The following is a 19,004-nucleotide window of genomic DNA, read 5'->3' as shown; positions in this document are numbered from 1 at the left end:
ACCTTATCTATCTTCCTCTAATCTGCAATATTCTTCGACAGTGTCCACAACTCCACAGACCTTAGTGTCATCCACAAATTTATTAACCCATCCTTCTACGCCCTCTTCTAGGTCACATATAAAAATGACAAACAGCAGTGGACCAAAAAACAGATCCTTGTGGTACACCACTAGTAACTGAACTCCACGATGAATATTTCCCATCAACCACCACCCTGTCTTCTTTCAGCTAGCCAATTTCTGATCAAAACCGCTAAATCACCCTCAATCCCATGCTTTCGTATTTTCTGCAATAGTCTATCATGGGGAACCTTGTCAAACGCTTTACTGAAATCTACATACCCCACATCAACCACTTTACCCTCATCCACCTGTTTGGTCACCTTCTCAAAGAGAAGATTTGTAAGTCACGACCTACTCTTGTTGACTATCACTAATCAACATATTCCTTTCTAGATGATTATAAATCCTATCTCTTATAACCGTTTCCAACACATTACCCATAACTGAAGGAAGGCTCACTAGTTTATAATTACCAGGGTTGTCTCTACTCCCCTTCTTGAACAAGGGGACAACATTTGCTATCATCCAGGCTTCTGGCACTATTCCTGTAGTCAATGACGACGTAAAGATGAAAGCCAGAAGCTCTGCAATCTCCTCCCTGGCTTCCCAGAGAATCCGAGGATAAATCCAATCTGGCCCAAGGTACGTTTTTATTCTCTCACTTTCCAGAGTTGCTAACACCTCACATAAGCCTTCTTCTTCCTCTTGACAAGAGATTCAACTTCCTTAGTAAACCACGGCTCCCTCACTCGATCACTGTCTCCCTGCCTGACAGGTATATACTTATTAAGGACCCACAATAGATGTTCCTTGAATAAGCTCCACATTTCAACTGTGCCCATTCCCTGCAGTTTCTTTCTCCATCCAATGTATCCTAAATCTTGCCTAATCACATCATAATTGCCTTTTCCCCAGTTATAACTCTTGCCCTGCAGTAAATACCTATCCATTTCCATTGCTAAAGTAAACATATCCGAATTGTGGTCACTATCACCAAAGTGCTCACCTACCTCCAAATCTAACACATAGCCTGGTTCAGTGCCCAGTACCAAATCCAATGTGGCCTCATCTCTTGTGGCCTGTCGACATACTGTCAAAAGTGTGTTGCTGGAAAAGCACAGCAGGTCAGGCAGCATCCCGGGAGCAGGAGAATCAATGTTTCGGGCTGGAGCCCTTCATCAGGAATGCAGCCTGCTGTGCCTTTCCAGCAACACATTCTCGACCCTGATGTCCAGCATCTGAAGATCCCACTTTCTCCTGTCTACAGACTGTGTCAGGAAACACTCCTGCACACATTGGATAAAAACTGACCCATGTAAAGTATTCAAAGTACAGCATTTCCTATCCAGAATCATCTTTGCAATCCTTTCCTCTATATCTCTGGAACCATTTGGAGGCCTATAGAAAACTCCCAAAACGGTGACGTCTCCTTTCCTATTTCTAACCTCAGCAGACAAGTCTTCAAACATCCTTTCTGCAACCATAATACTGTCCTTGACTAACAATGCTACACCTTCTCCTCTTTTACCAGCTTCTCTGTTTTTACTGAAATGTCTAAGCCTGGAACCTGCAATAACCATTCCTGTCCCTGCTCTATCCATGTCTCCAAAATGGTCACAACATCAAAGTCCCAGGTACCAACCCATGCTGCAAGTTCACCCACCTTATTCCAGATGCTCCTGGCGCTGAAGTAGAAACTTGAAACCACCTTCTTGCTTGCCGGTGCACCTTGTGACCTTGAAACCTTATTTGTGACCTCACTACTCTCAACCTCCTGGACACTGGAACGCCAATTTAGGTTCCCAACCCCTAGCTGCATTAGTTTAAACGCTCCTGAAGAGCATTAGCAAATTCCCCCCCACCCACCCCAGGATAATGGTTCCGCTCTGGTTCAGGTGTAGACCATCCTGTTTGTAAAGGTCTCACCTACCCCAGAATGAGCCCCAATTATCCAGGTATCTGAAACCCTCCCTCCTGCACCATTCCTGTAGACATGTGTTCAATTCCTCTCTCTCCCTATTCCTTTCCTCGCTAGATAACAACTGTTTATTCTAGCTCCAAGTTTCCACCCTAGCTCCCTGAATTTCTGCTTTAAATCCCCATCCCTTTTTCTACCTATGTCACTGTTGCCTATGTGGACCATGACTTGATCTCCCCTTCCCCCTCAAGGATCCTGAAAACATGATCCAAGACATCACAAGCCCTGGCGCCTGGGAGGCAACACCCCAAACATGAGTGTCTCATTCCCACACAGCCTCCTATCTTTCCCACTAACTATGGAGTCCCCAATGACTAATGCTCTTCTCCTCTTTCCCCTTCCCTTCTGAGCAACATTTGGACATGTACTTGCAGAGGACGAATTTGCAAGGTTATGGAACAAGCGTGAGGGAATAATACTAAATTCAAAGAGTCATGACAGTTACCATTGACCAAATCATCTCCTCCTTTGCTTTATAATTCCATGGAAAGATTTTAAACTCTCCTATGTAAGGATTTGCAGACAGGTAGATCCGTAAAATGGTATTACTGACAGCGGAGATGTCAGACAGTCTCCCATCTTTGAGTGAAGTAAGAGCCCTTCAGTGAGAAATTAATGGCCAGTTAAGTGACCCACTTATGCCTCCATTTGACATGCTGCAGAATGAGGCTGGAGACAGGTTGCAACTTGGCAAGTAAGATCACTCAGGCTCTGGTGGGAAAGTGAAGGTTGGGGAGCTGCTTTCCATACAAGACCGGTTTCAATCAAAACATCCCAGCCCCAAGCACCAAGCAATTCCACATTGCTCCTCCCCACCCCGGTACTCTATCTTCCTTGATCTGGCATACCAGCTGAGTCCTAGCAATAACCATTCCATTCAGCTTCAGCAATGAGCACTGTTAGGGCCTGAATATAGACCCAGCAATGATTACTGCTCCCTGTGGTGCCACTGGGGTCAGAGAACTACTGGCCACCAAAATAAGGATGGAAGCCTTACTCCAAGGTAATTAATCTCCCAAATTACATTAAATTATTGTGGGGTCACAGGTGTGGACTTAAGTAGGAGATTTGGCCACTTCTCCTGTATTCATTTATGGGATGTGTGCTTCACTGGCTAGGCCAGCACTTATTATCAAACCCTAATTGCCCAGAAGGTTATAAAGTATCAACCACATTGCTGTGGGTGCGGAATCACATGAAGACCAGACAAGGTTGGGATGTCAGATTGCTGCTCCGAAAAGACATTATAGAATATGGAACATAGAAAAATACAGCGCAGTACAGGCCCTTTGGCCCTCGATGTTGCGCCAATCCAAGCCCACCTAACCTACACTAGCCCACTATCCTCCATATGCCTATCCAATGCCCGTTTAAATGCCCTTAAAGAGGGAGAGTCCACCACTGCTACTGGCAGGGCATTCCATGAACTCACGACTCGCTGAGTAAAGAATCTACCCCTAACATCTGTCCTATACCTACCACCCCTTAATTTAAAGCTATGCCCCCTTGTAATAGCTGACACCATACGTGGAAAAAGGTTCTCATGGTCAACCCTATCTAAACCCCTAAGCATCTTGTACTCCTCTATCAAGTCATCCCTAAACCTTCTTTTCTCCAATGAAAACAGCCCCAAGTGCCTCCGCCTTTTCTCATACGATCTTCCTACCATACCAGGCAACATCCTGGTAAACCTCCTCTGCACCTGTTCCAGTGCCTCCACATCCTTCCTATAGTATGGCGATCAAAACTGCACACAACATTCCAGATGCGGCCGCACCAGAGTCTTATACAACTGCAGCATGACCTCAGGACTCCGGAACTCAATTCCTCTACCAATAAAAGCCAGTACGCCATATGCCTTCTTCGCTGCACTATTTACCTGGGTGGCAACTTTCAGAGATCTGTGTACATGGACACCAAGATCCCTCTGCTCTTCCACACTACCAAGTATCCGACCATTAACCCAGTACCCCATCTTTTTGTTACTCTTACCAAAGTGAAGCAGCTCACACTTACCCACATTGAACTCCATTTGCCAGCTCTGCAGCTTATCTATATCCCGCTGTAACCTGCCACATCCTTCCTCACTGTCTACAACTCCTCCGACTTTCGTATCATCTGCAAACTTGCTCACCCAACCTTCTAGCCCCTCCTCCAGGTCATTTATAAAAATGACAAACAGCAATGGTCCCAAAACAGATCCTTGCGGAACACCTCTAGTAACTGCACTCCAAGATGAACTTTTACCATCAACTACTACCCTCTGTCTTCTTCCAGCCAGCCAATTCCTAATCCAAACCTCCAACTCACCCTCAATGCCATACCTCCGTATTTTTTGCAGTAGCCTACCATGGGGAACCTTATCAAACGCCTTACTAAAATCCATATACACCACATCCACCGCTTTACCCCCGTCCACCTCCTTAGTCACCTTCTCAAAGAATTCAAAAAGGGTTGTGAGGCACGATCTGCCCTTCACAAAACTATGCTGACTATCCTTGATCACATTATTCCTATCCAGATGTTCATAAATCCTATCCCTTACAATTCTCTCTAAGACTTTGCCCACAACAGAAGTGAGGCTCATCGGCCTATAGTTACTAGGGTTATCCCTACTCCCCTTCTTGAACAAGTGAATCACATTTCTGGCACTATTCCTGTAGACAAAGAGGACATAAAAATCAAGGCCAATGGCTCTGCAATCTCCTCCCTTGCTTCCCAGAGAATCCTAGGATAAATGCCATCAGGCCCAGGGAACTTATGTATTTTCACCCTTTCCAGAATTTCCAACACCTCTTCCCTACATACCTCAAAGCTGTCCATTCTAATTAATTGTGACTCAGTATTTACATCGGCAACAATGTCCTGTTCCTGAGTGAATACTGACAAAAAGTATTCATTCAGTGTCTCCCCAATCTCTTCAGCCTCCACACGCAACATCCCACTACTATCTTTGACTGGACCTATTCCTACCCTAGTCATTCTTTTATTCCTGACATACCTATAGAAAGCCTTTGGGTTTTCCCTAATCCTACCAATTAAGGACTTTTCATGTCCCCTCCTTGCTGCTCTTAGCTCTCTCTTTAGATCCTTCCTGGCTACCTTATAACTCTCAATCGCCCCAATTGAACCTTCACGTTTCATCTTTACATAGGCCGCCCTCTTCCCTTTAACAAGGGATTCCAATTCTTTATTAAACCACGGATTCCTCACACGACCCTTTCCTTCCTGCCTGACAGGTACATACTTATCAAGGACACTCAATAGTTGCTCCTTGAACAAGCTCCACATATCAATTGCGCCCTTGCCTTGAAGCCTAATTTTCCAAGCCACGCATCCTAAGTCGTGCCTCACCGCGTAATAATTTCGCTGCCCCCAGTGATTACTCTTGCCCTGCAGTGCACACTTATCCCTCTCCATCATTCGAGTAAAAGTCACCGAATTGTGGTCACTGTCCCCAAAGTGCTCACCTACCTCCAATTCTAACACCTGGCCTGGTTCGTTACCCAGAACCAAATCCAGTATGGCCTCACCTCTTGTTGGCCTGTCTACATATTGTGTCAGGAAACCCTCCTGCACACATTGGACAAACACTGACCCATCTAACGAACTCGAGCTATAGCTTTCCCAGTCAATATCAGGAAAATTAAAGACCCCATAACAACCACCCTATTACTTTCACTCTTCTCCTGAATCATCCTCGCAATCCTTTCTTCTACGTCTCTAGGACTATTAGGAGGCCTGTAGAAAACTCCTAACAGGGTGACCTCACCTTTCCTATTCCTAACCTCAGCCCAAACTACCTCAGATGGCAAGTCTTCATCCATCGTCCTTTCCACCGCTGTAATACTATCTTTGACAAGCAATGCCACACCTCCCCCTTATTAGTGAACCAGACATCCTTTAATGATAATGGTCAGTGGCTATTTTGTCACTATTAGCTTTTTAATTCCAGATTTTTTTTATTGCAATCAAAGCTTCACCATCTGTCACATGGGATTCGAACCCATGCCCTAGACCATTAACTTCGGGTTCTGGATTACTAGCCCAGTGACACCAGCCTCTATATCCAGTCACTGTATGTAAAGACTAGCACCTTGACTGGGCAATGTATTTTCTGTATATGGTGTACAGTTCAGATAAACGTTTTTGATATCAACATTCTGGTGATCTTATGTTAAAAAAAAAACTGGAAGGAATGGAATACATGAATTAAATTCATTCATTACATATCGTGCTTGATCAAATCTCAGGTTAAATTAAAACAGAAAACAGAGGGTCATAAGCTAGACAATAGTGAATTTTGATTTTGATCACCAAGATGCAACAACTAAGTGACTTTCCATTTGGCCAAAACAAGAGAATCCCTACAGTGTGGAAGCAAGCCATTCGAGTCCACACCAATTCTCCAGACAGCATCACACCTAGAACCACCCACCTATTCTATCCATATAACTGCATATCCCATAGCTCATCAATTAGCTTGAACATACCTTGACGCTATGGGCAATTTAGCATGGCCAATACACCAAATCTGCACATCTTTGGACTGTGGGAGGAAATTGGAGCTCCCGGAGGAAACCCAGGCAGATACAGGGAGAATATACAAACTCCAGAGACAGTCACTGAGGGTAAAATCAAACCCAGGTCTCTGGTGCTGTGAGGCAGAAGTGCTAACCACTGAGCCATCCCTACATAAACCAGTATAATCACTTCACACTGTATAGAAACAAATTATAATTTCAATGAAGCAATGTATTTTTTAACCTGTTGGCATAATGTTCTATTCTCGAATGCGTGTCATCTTGAGTCAGTTGTGGAGACAGTGTAAGGCTGCAAACAAATAGCAAAATACTTGATTTCCAATATTTTAAAGATATGAAAGACCAATAATGTTTTCTTATGTTCTTGGGTTTAATAAATTTAATTAATAAATTAGAGAAGTGATGTTATCACAGTCTACTACAACAAAAGTATAAGTTCAGGCAGCAGTCAGGTTGGAACCAACTCTCCATCTCATTATCAACATAAACCAATATTAATAAAATGTTAAGGTGTGGTATTTTCTTTTTGTGTGGTGGTATATAGCAAAATTTGGCAGAATATTCAGGAATTACAACACTGATCACATCAGCTCGAACACTGCTCATGCAGGATGAAATACAGGGAAATTCTTTTAAAAAAAGACCATCTTCTCGGCGTATTATGATACAATTCCATGGTCATCAGATGGGATTTGGATAAACAAAAATTTATTACATTCGATTTGAGTCTGGACATTCAAATACTGGATGCTGTTAGTCTAACAAGTAGTGAAGCAAATGATTGGGATTAATTGATTAATTAATTGACTGGATAGACAGAAAGGGGAGAAACAGATGGGACTGATATGTAGAAGTGAGTGGATGTGCCCTCCTGTGGCAAGGTGGTAGTGTACCTGAACCAACAGATCCAGGTTCAGGCCACATCTGGTCCAGACGTGTGTAATAATACCTTTTGGTTTTCTTGTAGCACAGTGGTAGTGTCTCCTACCCCTGGGCCAAGAGGCCTGGGTTCAAGTCCCATCTGCAACAGAGGTGTTTCATAACATCTCTGAACAGGTTGATTAGGAAAAATGGGTTAAATTGAAAAAAAGTTACACTGAGTAGTCAATAAGCACTATCCATAAAGAAATATTTCTTGGTTTCTTCTCACCAACTAGTATGGATCCAAGTGACAGACATCATAGGTTTAATTATTTATAATAGTAATAATTCATTTCTAAAATAAAGTCCAATTTCCTGTACAATTTGAAGATTAGTGGGAGGATTGGAAAGCCTTTAAAAACCATCAAAGGACAACTAGAAAAATAATAAGGGGACAGTTAGTAATGGGAACAAAGAAATGGCGGAACCTTGCATCATTCTTCACTGTAGAAGACACCAATAGCAGACCAGAACCATAACAAGCCAGAAGGGTGAAGGGCAGATGTGAGTATAGCGGCCAACTCTAAGAAAAAGGGACTGGGTAAGCTGAAAGGTTTGAAGGGGGGTAAATCACCTGGATCAGATGTATTACACCCTAGAGTGCTGAAGGAGATGGCTGAGGGGATAATGAAGGCATTGATGGTGATCTTTCATGAATCACTGGAGTCAGCAAGGGTCCCAGAGTATTGGAAAACGAATAATGTAACACCCCTGTTTAAGAAGAGATGAGGACAGAAGATAGGAAATGATAGGTCAGTTAGCCTGACCTCAGTCATTTGTAAGGTTTGAGAGTCCATTATTAAGGATGAGATTGCAGAGTTTTTGGAAGTGCATGATAAAATAGGGGTGAGTCGCCAAGGGGAGGTTATACTTGACAAATCTGTTAGAATTCTTTGAGGAGGTAATAAGCAAGTTAGACAAAGGAGAGCCAGTGGACATAATCTATTTGGAATTCCAAAAGGCCTTTGAGAAGGTGCCACACAGGAGGTTGCTAAAAAAGACAAGAGCCAATGGTGTTAGGGGCAAGGTACTGGCATAAATAAAGCATTGGCTGACTGGCAGAAGGTAGAGGGTGGGGATAAAGAGGTCTTTTACAAGATGGCAAATGGTGAATAGTGGAGTCCTGCAGGGGGTCAGTGATGGGACCACAAATATTCATGTCATATATTAACGATCTGGATGAAGGAACTGAGGCATTGTTGCTAAATTTGCAGATGACACATAGATAGGTGGAGGGACGGGGAGCGTTAAGAAAGCTGGGTGGCTGCTGAAGGACTAGGAGAAAGGGTAAAGAAGTGGCAGATGGAATACAATGTGGGAAATAGTGAGGTTATGCACTTAGAAGGAAGAATAGAGGCGTGGAGTATTTTCTAAATGGGGAAAGGCTTAAAAATCTCAAGGACAAAGGGACTTGCGAGTCCAGTTTAGGATTTGCTTAAGGTTCAGTTAGCAGTTGGAAGGTAAATGCAATGCTAAATTTATTTCAAGAGGGCTGGAAAACAAGAGCACAGATGTACTATTGAGGCTGTATAAGGCTCTGGTCAGACCACCTTTAGAACATTGTGAGCAATTTTGGGCCCCATTTCTCAGGAAAGGTGTGCTGGCTTTGGAGGAGATCCAAAGAAGGTTTACAAGAATTATCCCAGGGATGACGGGCTTGTCGTATGTAGAACAGTTGAGGACCCTGGGTCTATAGTTGATGGAGTTTAGAAGAATGAGGGGGGATCTCACTGAACCTTATAGAATACTGTGAGGTCTCAGAAGAATGGACATACAGAAGGTGTTTTCACTGGTAGAAGATACAAGGTCCCAAGGTCACAGCCTCAGAGTCAATGAGACCACCCTTTTGTACTGAGAAGAGGGGGAATTTCTTCAGCCAGAGGATGGTGAATCTGTGGTACTCACTGCTACAGAAGGCTATGGTGGCCAAGTCATTGGGTCTATTTAAGATAGAGATTGATAGGTTCGTGATTAGTAAGGGGATCAAATGTTACAGGGAGAAGACAGGTGAATAGGGTTGAGAAACGTATCAACAATTCAATGGTGGAGCAGATTTGATAGGTTGAATGGCTGAAGTCTGCACATATATTTTGTGGTCTTATGGTCTCTGATATGCTCTGTAGCCAGTTCCATATATGTCACTTATATAAATTGAAAACTCAACAGGGAAGTCTTAAATTCTATGGTTTAAATTCTTACAGTTTGCTCTACCCATTTTTTTAAAGGTCTGTCATTCAGGAAATAAAGCTCATATTCCTATGTTTTCCACCATGGACAATCAAACAGCCTGACTAAGCTTTAAACAACTCAACTTGATGCCAAGAGTGCATTATTACAGTAATGAACTATGTTTGAGGTAAAACCACCCACTTGGCATGCTGAATAGAAGATGCATGTACTCACTCATACTGTTCAGGCCACATACTGATAACTGTGACAGGACTGCAAAAAAGAAAACAGGAGGAAATCTCAGAACATTGTTAACACAACTCAATTAAGATGCAATGTCTAACCTTAATAAAGTAAAACCATATGCCTGTAATTGGGACGGAACCAGACTAAGAAGTCACCTGCAAAAGCAAATAACTGCCAAAGGTGAATTCATTAAATCTATTTGAATTACATTAATCTATTATACCTTTGGTAAAATTATTGTCTTGATTTCCATATACACTTTCTAAGATGTATTTATATTATGTTCTCTCTTCCCAAGAAATTATTACTGCTTAACGAAATGAAAAACTAGAGATGATAGAAATCTGAAATAAAAATAGATTGCTGGAGAAACTCAGCAGGTCTGGCAGCATCTGTGCAGCAAGATTTATGCTACTTTATGCTCTATTATGGTTCAATGTATTTACATAACACCAACATATCCTCTGAATAATCTTTCTTCCTCAGCTTTGAATTTCTAGTTTTATATTTCATCCTTTTACTTCTCTTTTCCAGCACAGATAAGGCACGCATCACAAGTCTTGGCAGTCGTTTAGGTCAGCTTCTGTATCACTGGTTTGCAACGCAAAGTGACACCGACGGTATGGGTTTAATTCCTGTACTGTCTGAAGACACCGTGGCACAACTTAGTTATGGCATCAAAGGAATGTCCAAAGCTTTAGACTTTCTGACCACATACTGTGAAGTTTTGGTGTTCAGACAGAAAGTTTAACTAAAGAAACAATACTGGACTCAAAATGTCCATTCTGTTTCTCTCTATATATGCTGCTAGGCCTGCTGAGTTTTCCATTTTTATTTTCAGATTTCCAGCATCTGCAATATCAAGTTAAATTCCATTAATTCTCATGTTTCTATCGACATTGAAACTAACAGTTCTTGATTTAGTTTTTACAGCATGGCATCAAAAACAATCCTTCAATATTTAGACAGGTAAGAAAGTTACAGAGGACATACAGAATTAATTCATTGAGGTGAATTAATTAATCTAACACAAGGCAAGATCCTGCCTATTTTCTGTGTCTATCAGCACCAAATGTCATTCCCTTCCCTGTGCTTCCCATTTTCTGAAGCCATTAACTTATTGGGAAGATTTCCCATATGTCCTAGAAATACAGGAACAGGAAAACACCAGTCAGCCCAAGCCTGCTCTGCCATTCAATTAGATCATAGCTGATCATCTACCTCAACACACCTATCCACATTATTTCTATATCACTTCATGTCATTGGTCTCCAGAAATCTATTAATCTCAGTCTTGAACCTGCTCCATAATTGAGTTTTCACAGCCCCTGGAAAATAAATTTTCAAAGAATTATCTTCCTCTGGGAAACAAAATTTCTTCTCATCTCAATTCTAAATGGCCTGCCCCTTATTCTGAGACTATGTCCACTAGTTCTAGATTTACCTTTTTATTCCTGATGAAGGGCTTTTGCCCAAAACGTCGATTTCGAAGCTACTTGGATGCTGCCTGAACTGCTGTGCTCTTCCAGCACCACTAATCCAGAATCTAGATTTACCAGTGACAGGTAACACCCTGACATCACTAAGCCTGTCACGACTTCTACAAATTTTATGAGATGACCTCATTAATACAGATCTGGTTTCTTCAATCTCTCCTCATACACAATGCTCCCTTCTGAGAGATTAATCTGGTGAATGCTTCTTTCCACTCCCTTCTGCCAAATATATCCCTTCTTAGATCAGAGGAGCAAAACTGTATGCAATACTCCAGGTGCAGTATCACCAAGGCTCTACACATTTGCAGCAAGAGATCTTTATTTCTGTATTCAAATCCTCCTGCGATGAAGAACTACATATTATTTTCCTTCATATTGATTGTCGCAGTTACATTATGGCTTTAGTGACTGGTATGTTTCGGCACCAATAGTTTACAACTGCTTACAATTTAAGAAATATTCTGTTTTCTTTGCCAAAGTGGACTTGTAAAAAATTTACTCATTTGTGGCACATGGGCATTGCTGGCTAGTCCAGCATTTATTGCCCATCCTTAGTTGCCTTTGAGAAGGTGGTGGTGAACTGCCTTCTCGAACTGCTGCAGTCCACCTGCTGTGGATTGACCCACAATGCCACTGGGGAGAGGAATTTCAGGATTTTGACTCAACAATAGTGAAGGAACAGCAATATACTTCCAAGTCAGGATGATGGGTGGCTTGGAAGGGAACTTGTAGGTGATGGTATTCCCATATATCTGCTGCCCTTGACTTTCTGGATGGAAGTGGTTATGGGTTTGAGATCTTTGGCAAATTTCTGCAGTGCATCTTGTAGATTGCAACGCTGCTGCGACTGAGCTTCAGTGGTGGAGGGAGTGCCAATCAAGCAGGCTGCTTTGTCCAGTGTCAAGCTTCCTGAGTGTTGTTTGAGCTGCACTCATCCAGATAAGTGGGGAATATTCCATCACACTCTTGACTTGTGTTTTGTAGATGATGGACAGGCTTTGGGGAGTCAGGATGTGATTCAGTTGCCACAGAGATCCTAGCCTCTGACATGCTCTTGCAGCCACTGTATCTATGTGGTGAATCCAGTTGACTTTCTGATCAATGATAACACTCCCAACGTTGCTAATGGGGGGTAAATGATGGCAACACCACTGAATATCAGGAGAGGTTGTTAGATTGTTTCTTATTGGTGATGGTTATAGCCTGGCATTTGTGAAGCCTGAATGTTGCTTGCCACTTCTCAGCCCAAGCTTGGATATTTCCCAGATCTTGTTGCATATGAACATGGACTGCTTCAGTGTCTGAGGAGTTGCAAACAGTGCTGAATGTTGTGCAATTATTGGCGAATATCCCCACTTCTGACCTTATGATGGAGGTAAGGTCATTGATGAAGCAGCTGAACATGGCTGGGCCTGAGGAACTCCTGCATAGATTTTCTGGAGCTAAAATGCTTGACTTCAAACAACCACGATTGTCTTACCGTGTGTCAGGTATGACTCCAACCACCAGAAACTTTGCCTCCTGATATCCATTAATTCTAGTTTTGCTAGGGCTCCATGATGCCACACTTGGTTGAAAGCAGCCTTGATGTCAAGGGCTAACACTCTCTTCACTTCTGGAATTTATCTCCTTTGTCCATATTTGAACCAAGGCTGTAATGAGGTCAACATTCCAAACTGGGTGTTACTCAGCAGGCTATTGCTGAGCAGGTGTTGCTTGTTAGCACTGTTAATGACACCTTCTATCATTTTACTGACAATCAAGAGTATACTGATGGGGTGGTAATTAGCCAGATTGGACTTTTCCTGCTTTTTATGCACAGGACATTCCTGGGTAATTTTGCACGTTATCAGGTAAATACCAGTGTTGTAACTGTACTGGAACAGCTTGGCTAGAGGGGTGACAAGTTCTGGAGCACAAGTCTTCAATACTATTACCAGAATATTTTCAGAGCACATATGCTTTGCAGAATCCAGAGTTTCCAACCATTTCTTGAAATCTTGTGGAGTGACTTGAATTGACTGACTGGTATCTGTAATACAGGGACGACTGGAGACTGAGATGGATCAGCCACTCAGCACTTCTGGCTGAAGTTTACTGCAAAAGCTTCAACCTTACCTTTTTGCATTGATGTGCTTGGCTCTTCCATCATAAACAAGTCACTAGAGGAGGCAGCTAATTGCCCACCGTGGGCAGCACGGTGGCACAGTGGTTAGCACTGCTGCCTCACAGCACCTGAGACCTGGGTTCAATTCCCACCTCAGGCGACTGACTGTGTGGAGTTTGCACATTCTCCCCGTGTCTGCGTGGGTTTCCTCCGGGTGCTCCGGTTTCCTCCCACCGTCCAAAGATGTGCAGGTCAAGTGAATTGGCCATGCTAAATTTCCCGTAGTGTTAGGTAAGGGGTAAATGTAGGGGTATGGGTGGGTTGCGCTTTGGCGGGTCGGTGTGGACTTGTTGGGCCGAAGGGCCTGTTCCCACACTGTAACGTAATCTAATCTAATCTAATCTAATCTATTCAGGACTGGTTGTGGGGGCACTGCCAAGTTTAGATCTGATTAGGTTTGGTTGTGGGATTGCTTAGCTCTATCATTTGCTGCTTATGCTGTTTAACATGCAAGTAGTCCTGTTTGGTGGCCTCACCAGATTGACATCTCATCTTCAGCTATGCTTGGTGCTGCTCCTGGTATGCCCTCCTGCACTCTCCATTGAACCAGGGCTGATTCTCTGGCTTGATGGTAATGCCTGAGTGGGGGATATGAAGGTACAGATTGTGTTGGAGTACAGTTCTCCTGCTCCTGATGGCTCATGGATGCCCAGTACAGGTATTGAATTGCTAGATCTGTTCAAAGACTGACCAATTTAGCTTCACATGTAATCAAATTATATTATCTTGTGTTCATATATTCCAGCTGTCATGTTCTTGACCATTCATTTAGCTTCTCCAAATCCTCTGAAATGTCCTTGCAGTCTCTTCACAACTTACTCACCCGAGCAGCTTAAACTTGGCCTTCATTAGAGTAGTGTTCAAAACTGGGGATGCTCAAAAGTCAAAAATGTAGGAGTGCACATATACAAGATGGTTTTTGAGAACACTATGTTGAGAAAACAACAAGGGCTATTCTGTAATGAAAAAGTGCAAATTAATGATTTTGTTGTAAAATAGCCTTCAGAAAAGTGTGACCTTAATGATAGAATTCCACATTGAACTTGAAAATGATACAATTCAATTGGAGACTAGGGTCTTAAATCTGAAAAATAGATGTATGAATGTATAGAGGCAAGGGGGGCTCTTGTAGATTGCCAAACATTAAAAGTCATAATGGACCACAGGTAATGGTTTCAGTTAAATAATTAATATATGGTTTACAACAAACATACACACTTCTTTGAGGCATAAAAACCCACCAGGAAAAGTGACATGACTAACTAGAGAAGTTAAAGATTGCATTAGATTAAAAGAGATAACTTAAGGATTTCTATCAACCCAGTTATGTTATTTATTATACACTCTGGAGCATGTGGGACTTAAACTCTGAGTCTCCTACCTCAGAAACTGGGACTACCACAGCACCATAGCAGCCCAGTAGGAGATGGCTTATAAAGTTGCCAAAAAAAGTATTATGTCTGATGATTTGCAACTTTATAAACTGAGCAAATGAGGACTAAGAAATTTTAAAGGGAAAATAGAATATGAAAGTCAACTATTGAAAAACATAAAAACAAACTGTCTAGGAACGTAAAATGGAAACTGTCAACAAAGACTAAGATTGGTCAATCTCAGAGAGACAAGAAAATTGATATTGGGAAACATGAAAATGGCACTGAAACTAAATACTTTATGTCTATCTTCATGAAGGAAGATACAAAAAGAGCTTACCCAGAAATACTTTGAAAGAAGGGAAAGAAATTAGGATAAAAAAGTATACTGGAGAAATGAGTGGGACTGAAAATTGATAAATCCTCTTGGAACTGATGATTTACACCCCAGACTGTTGAAAAAGATGACTGTAGCGATAGCAGAGGCATTGATGGTCATCTTTCAAAATTATCTTGTTTCTGGATTGGAAGGTTGCAAATGTAACCCCAATATTTTAGAAAGGAAGGTAAGAGAAAGTAGGCAATGACCAAGCTGTCAGCCTGACATCAGTGGGAGGAAAATTATAAAATCCTATAAAACTGCTAGAATCTGTTATAAAGGATGCGATCAATGGGACATTTAGAAAATAATGTTTGAGAATCTGCTGAGAGTTATTTTGAGAGTGGAACTAACAGAGCAGCTAAGAGGGAACCAGAACATGTTGCATTTAGAAGTTTAGAAGGCTTTTGAGGAGTCCCCACACAAATTAATAAACAAAGTTACAGCACATATGATAGAGGACAATGCACTAGCATGGAATGAAAATTGATTAATAGACAGAAAACAATGTGTGAATAAAGAGGCTCTTCTCTGGTTGGCAGGGTGTGACCAGTAGAATCCTGTTAGGATTTGTACTTGGACCACAGCTGCTCATAATCAATATCAATGATTTGAATAGGGTAATCAAACGTAATATTTGTAAGTTCGCTGATGACACAAAAATAATTGGGACTTTAGGTTGTGAGTAGAATGCAAAGAGAATTCAAGGGAATTTAGATAGGTGAAAGCAAGAATATGGCAGATAGAATATAATATGACAAAATGTAAATTTAGCCACTTTGTAGGAAAATAAGAAATGCAGAAAGATTGGGTACTGTTAATGCACATAGAGAAAGTAATAGCTTAGTAGTGCTGACTCTGGACTAGTAATCCAGAGACTCAGATAATTCTCTGAGGACCCCGTCCACTGGCAGTACAGACCCAGCAGAAGTTGTGACACAATGGTATACAATAAAAGTTGCCGATTGGGTCCTAAATATCAATTCCGGACCCCATGAGGGCTAATGGGATTAGATTCAGCATAGTACGAAAACGTCCTGTTGATTATCATGTAACATCTTCCTTGCGCAGATGAATCAGTTCTCCAGAATTTTGAACAGCACTTGGAGAAAGCAATGATGGTGCCAAAGACACAGAAGTACTCTGAGAAGACACGGAAGTACTTCAATGTCCACCACAAAGAGTTGCTCATAAGCTCCACGACTGACCAGGTTGATCGGGTCCAAAGGACATCGCTGTTCGGTTGAGTCTTCAGTAGATGGAGAGAGAACCAAGAAGTGGGAAAAACATACTCCACCTAATCTTCACAGGTCTGCCTGCTGCAGATCCAAATGTCCACGACAGATTCGGTAAAAACGATCATTGCACAATCTTTGTTGATACCAAGTCCCGTCTTCACATTGAGAACAGTTTTTGGATTAGTGGTGCTGGAAGAACACAGCAGTTCAGGCAGCATCCGAGGAGCAGTAAAATCGATGTTTCGGGCAAAAGCCCTTCATCAGGAATATTCCTGATGAAGGGCTTTTGCCTGAAACGTCGATTTTACTGCTCCTCGGATGCTGCCTGAACTGCTGTGTTCTTCCAGCACCACTAATCCAGCATCTGCAGTCATTATTTTTACCTACATTGAGAACAGTGTCCATCGTGTTGTGTGCACTTTCACCGTGCTAAATGGGATAGACTTTGACCAGATCTAGAAACTCAAGACTGGACATCTATGATGCACTGTGAACCATCAGCAAAATTTCAACCCTAACATATCTCATGAGCTAACATATTCCCCACTCTATCGTTATCAATCTAAAGGATCAACTCTAGGCTCAATGAAGCAGGTAGGAAGGCATGCCGAAGCAGCCCTAGGCATACCTGAACATGACCGTCAACCTGCCAAGTTATAAAACAAGACTACTTGTGTGCCAAATGACATAAGCAGCAAGTGATAGTCACAGCCAGAGGATTCCACAACAAACAGATCAGATATAAGCTCTGCAGTGCTGCCATATCCAGTTGTGAATGGTGGTGGACAATTAAACAACTCACAGGACGAGTAGGCTCCACAAAAATCCTCATTGTCAATGATGAAAGAGCTCAGAAAATCAGTGCAAAAGATAAGGCTGAAGCATTCAGGGAAACTTCAGTCAGAATCGCCAAATGCATGATCCATCTTGGCCTCCTTCAGTGGCTCTCAGCATCTCAGATGCCAGTCTTCAGCCATTTCAGTTCAAAGAACAAAAAGTTTACGGCCCAGGAACAGGCGCTTCGGTCCCTCCAAGCCTGAGCCGATCCAAATGTACTGTCTAAACCTGTTGGTCAATTCCTATGCATCTGTATCCCTCTGCTTCCCACCTTCTCATGCATCTGTCCAGATGCATCTTAAACAAATCTACCGTGCCTGCTTCTACCACCTCTGCTGGCAACGCGTTCCAAATGCCCACCACCCTCTGTGTGAAGTACTTACCTTGTGTATCCCCCTTAAACCTTCCACCTCTAACTTTGAAAACATGACCTCTCGTTATTGAATCCTTCACCCTGGGAAAAAGCTTATCTCTATCCACCCTGTCTATACCCTTCATGATTTTGTAAACCTCAATCATGTCCCCCCTCAATCTCCTTTTTTCTAGTGAAAATAAACCTAACCTACTCAACCTTTCTTCATAGCTAGCACCTTCCATACCAGGCAACATCCTCGTAAACCTTCTCTGCACCCTCTCCAAAACGTCCATATCATTTTGGTAATTTGGCGCCCAAAACTGTACACAGTATTCTAAATGTGGCCGAACCAATGTCTTGTACAATTTTAACATGACTCTCCAGCTCTTATACTCAATACCCCGTCCGATGAAGGCAAGCATACAATATGCCTTCTTGACCACTCTATCAGCCTATGCAGCAACCTTCAGGGTACAATGGACCTGCATTCCCAGATCTCTGTGCCCATCAACTTTTCCCAAGGATCTTCAGTTCATTGTATAATTCGCTCTAGAATTAGACTTACCTAAATGTATCACCTCACATTTGTCTGGATTGAAGTCCATCTGCCACTTTTCCGCCCAACTGTCCAGTCTATGTCTATCCTCCTGTATTCTCTGACAGTCCCTTATGCTTCTTGTCACTCCACCAATCTTTGTGTCATCTGCAAACTTGCTGATCATACCAACAGTACCCTCTTCTAGATCATTTATATACATTACTAACAACAGTGGCCCCAGTACTGACCCCTGTGGAACACCACTGGTCACCTTTCTCCATTTCGAGAAACTCTCTTCAACTACTACTCTCTGTCTCCTGTTGCTCAACCAGTTCTTTATCCACCTAGCTAGAACACTCTGCACACCATGTGACTTCACTTTCTCCATTAGACTACAATGGGGAACCTCACCTCTCGCCTTACTAAAGTCCATGTACATGACATCAACAGCCGTTCCTTCATCTATCAACTTGGCCTCTTCCTTGAAGAACTCTATCAAGTTGGTAAGGTACAATCTCCCCCGCACAAAACCATGTTGCCCATCACCGATAAGCTCACTCCTTTCCAAATATAAATAGATCCTATCTCTCAGTACACTCTCCAGCAACTTCCCCACCACTGACGTCAGGCTCACTGGTCTGTAGTTACCCTTCTTGTACAGGGGACAATATGAGCAAACTTCCAGTCCTCCGGCACCTCA

At 42.4% G+C, this 19,004-nt stretch overlaps 1 protein-coding gene across 18 annotated transcripts in view; it reads right to left on the bottom strand.

Moving 5' to 3' along the window:
* LOC140483389 (utrophin-like) overlaps positions 1–19,004 on the bottom strand; it is a 737,248-nt gene that overhangs the window by 40,994 nt on the left and 677,250 nt on the right. For 16 of the 18 annotated variants that reach the window (XM_072581625.1, XM_072581633.1, XM_072581630.1 and 13 more), the window contains 2 exons: positions 9,910–9,948; positions 6,809–6,874 (listed from right to left, as the gene is read on the bottom strand). In XM_072581625.1, coding sequence (XP_072437726.1) covers positions 6,809–6,874; positions 9,910–9,948 — 105 coding nt within the window. The remainder of the gene's footprint in view (positions 1–6,808; positions 6,875–9,909; positions 9,949–19,004) is intronic. The other 2 variants (XM_072581634.1, XM_072581635.1) reach the window with 1 other exon arrangement.

Source organism: Chiloscyllium punctatum, chromosome 11, assembly GCF_047496795.1.
Source record: "Chiloscyllium punctatum isolate Juve2018m chromosome 11, sChiPun1.3, whole genome shotgun sequence".
Lineage (NCBI taxonomy): Eukaryota > Metazoa > Chordata > Chondrichthyes > Orectolobiformes > Hemiscylliidae > Chiloscyllium > Chiloscyllium punctatum.
The sequence above is the reverse complement of the archived record's forward strand: the minus strand, read 5'-3'. Positions and strand labels throughout refer to the sequence as shown.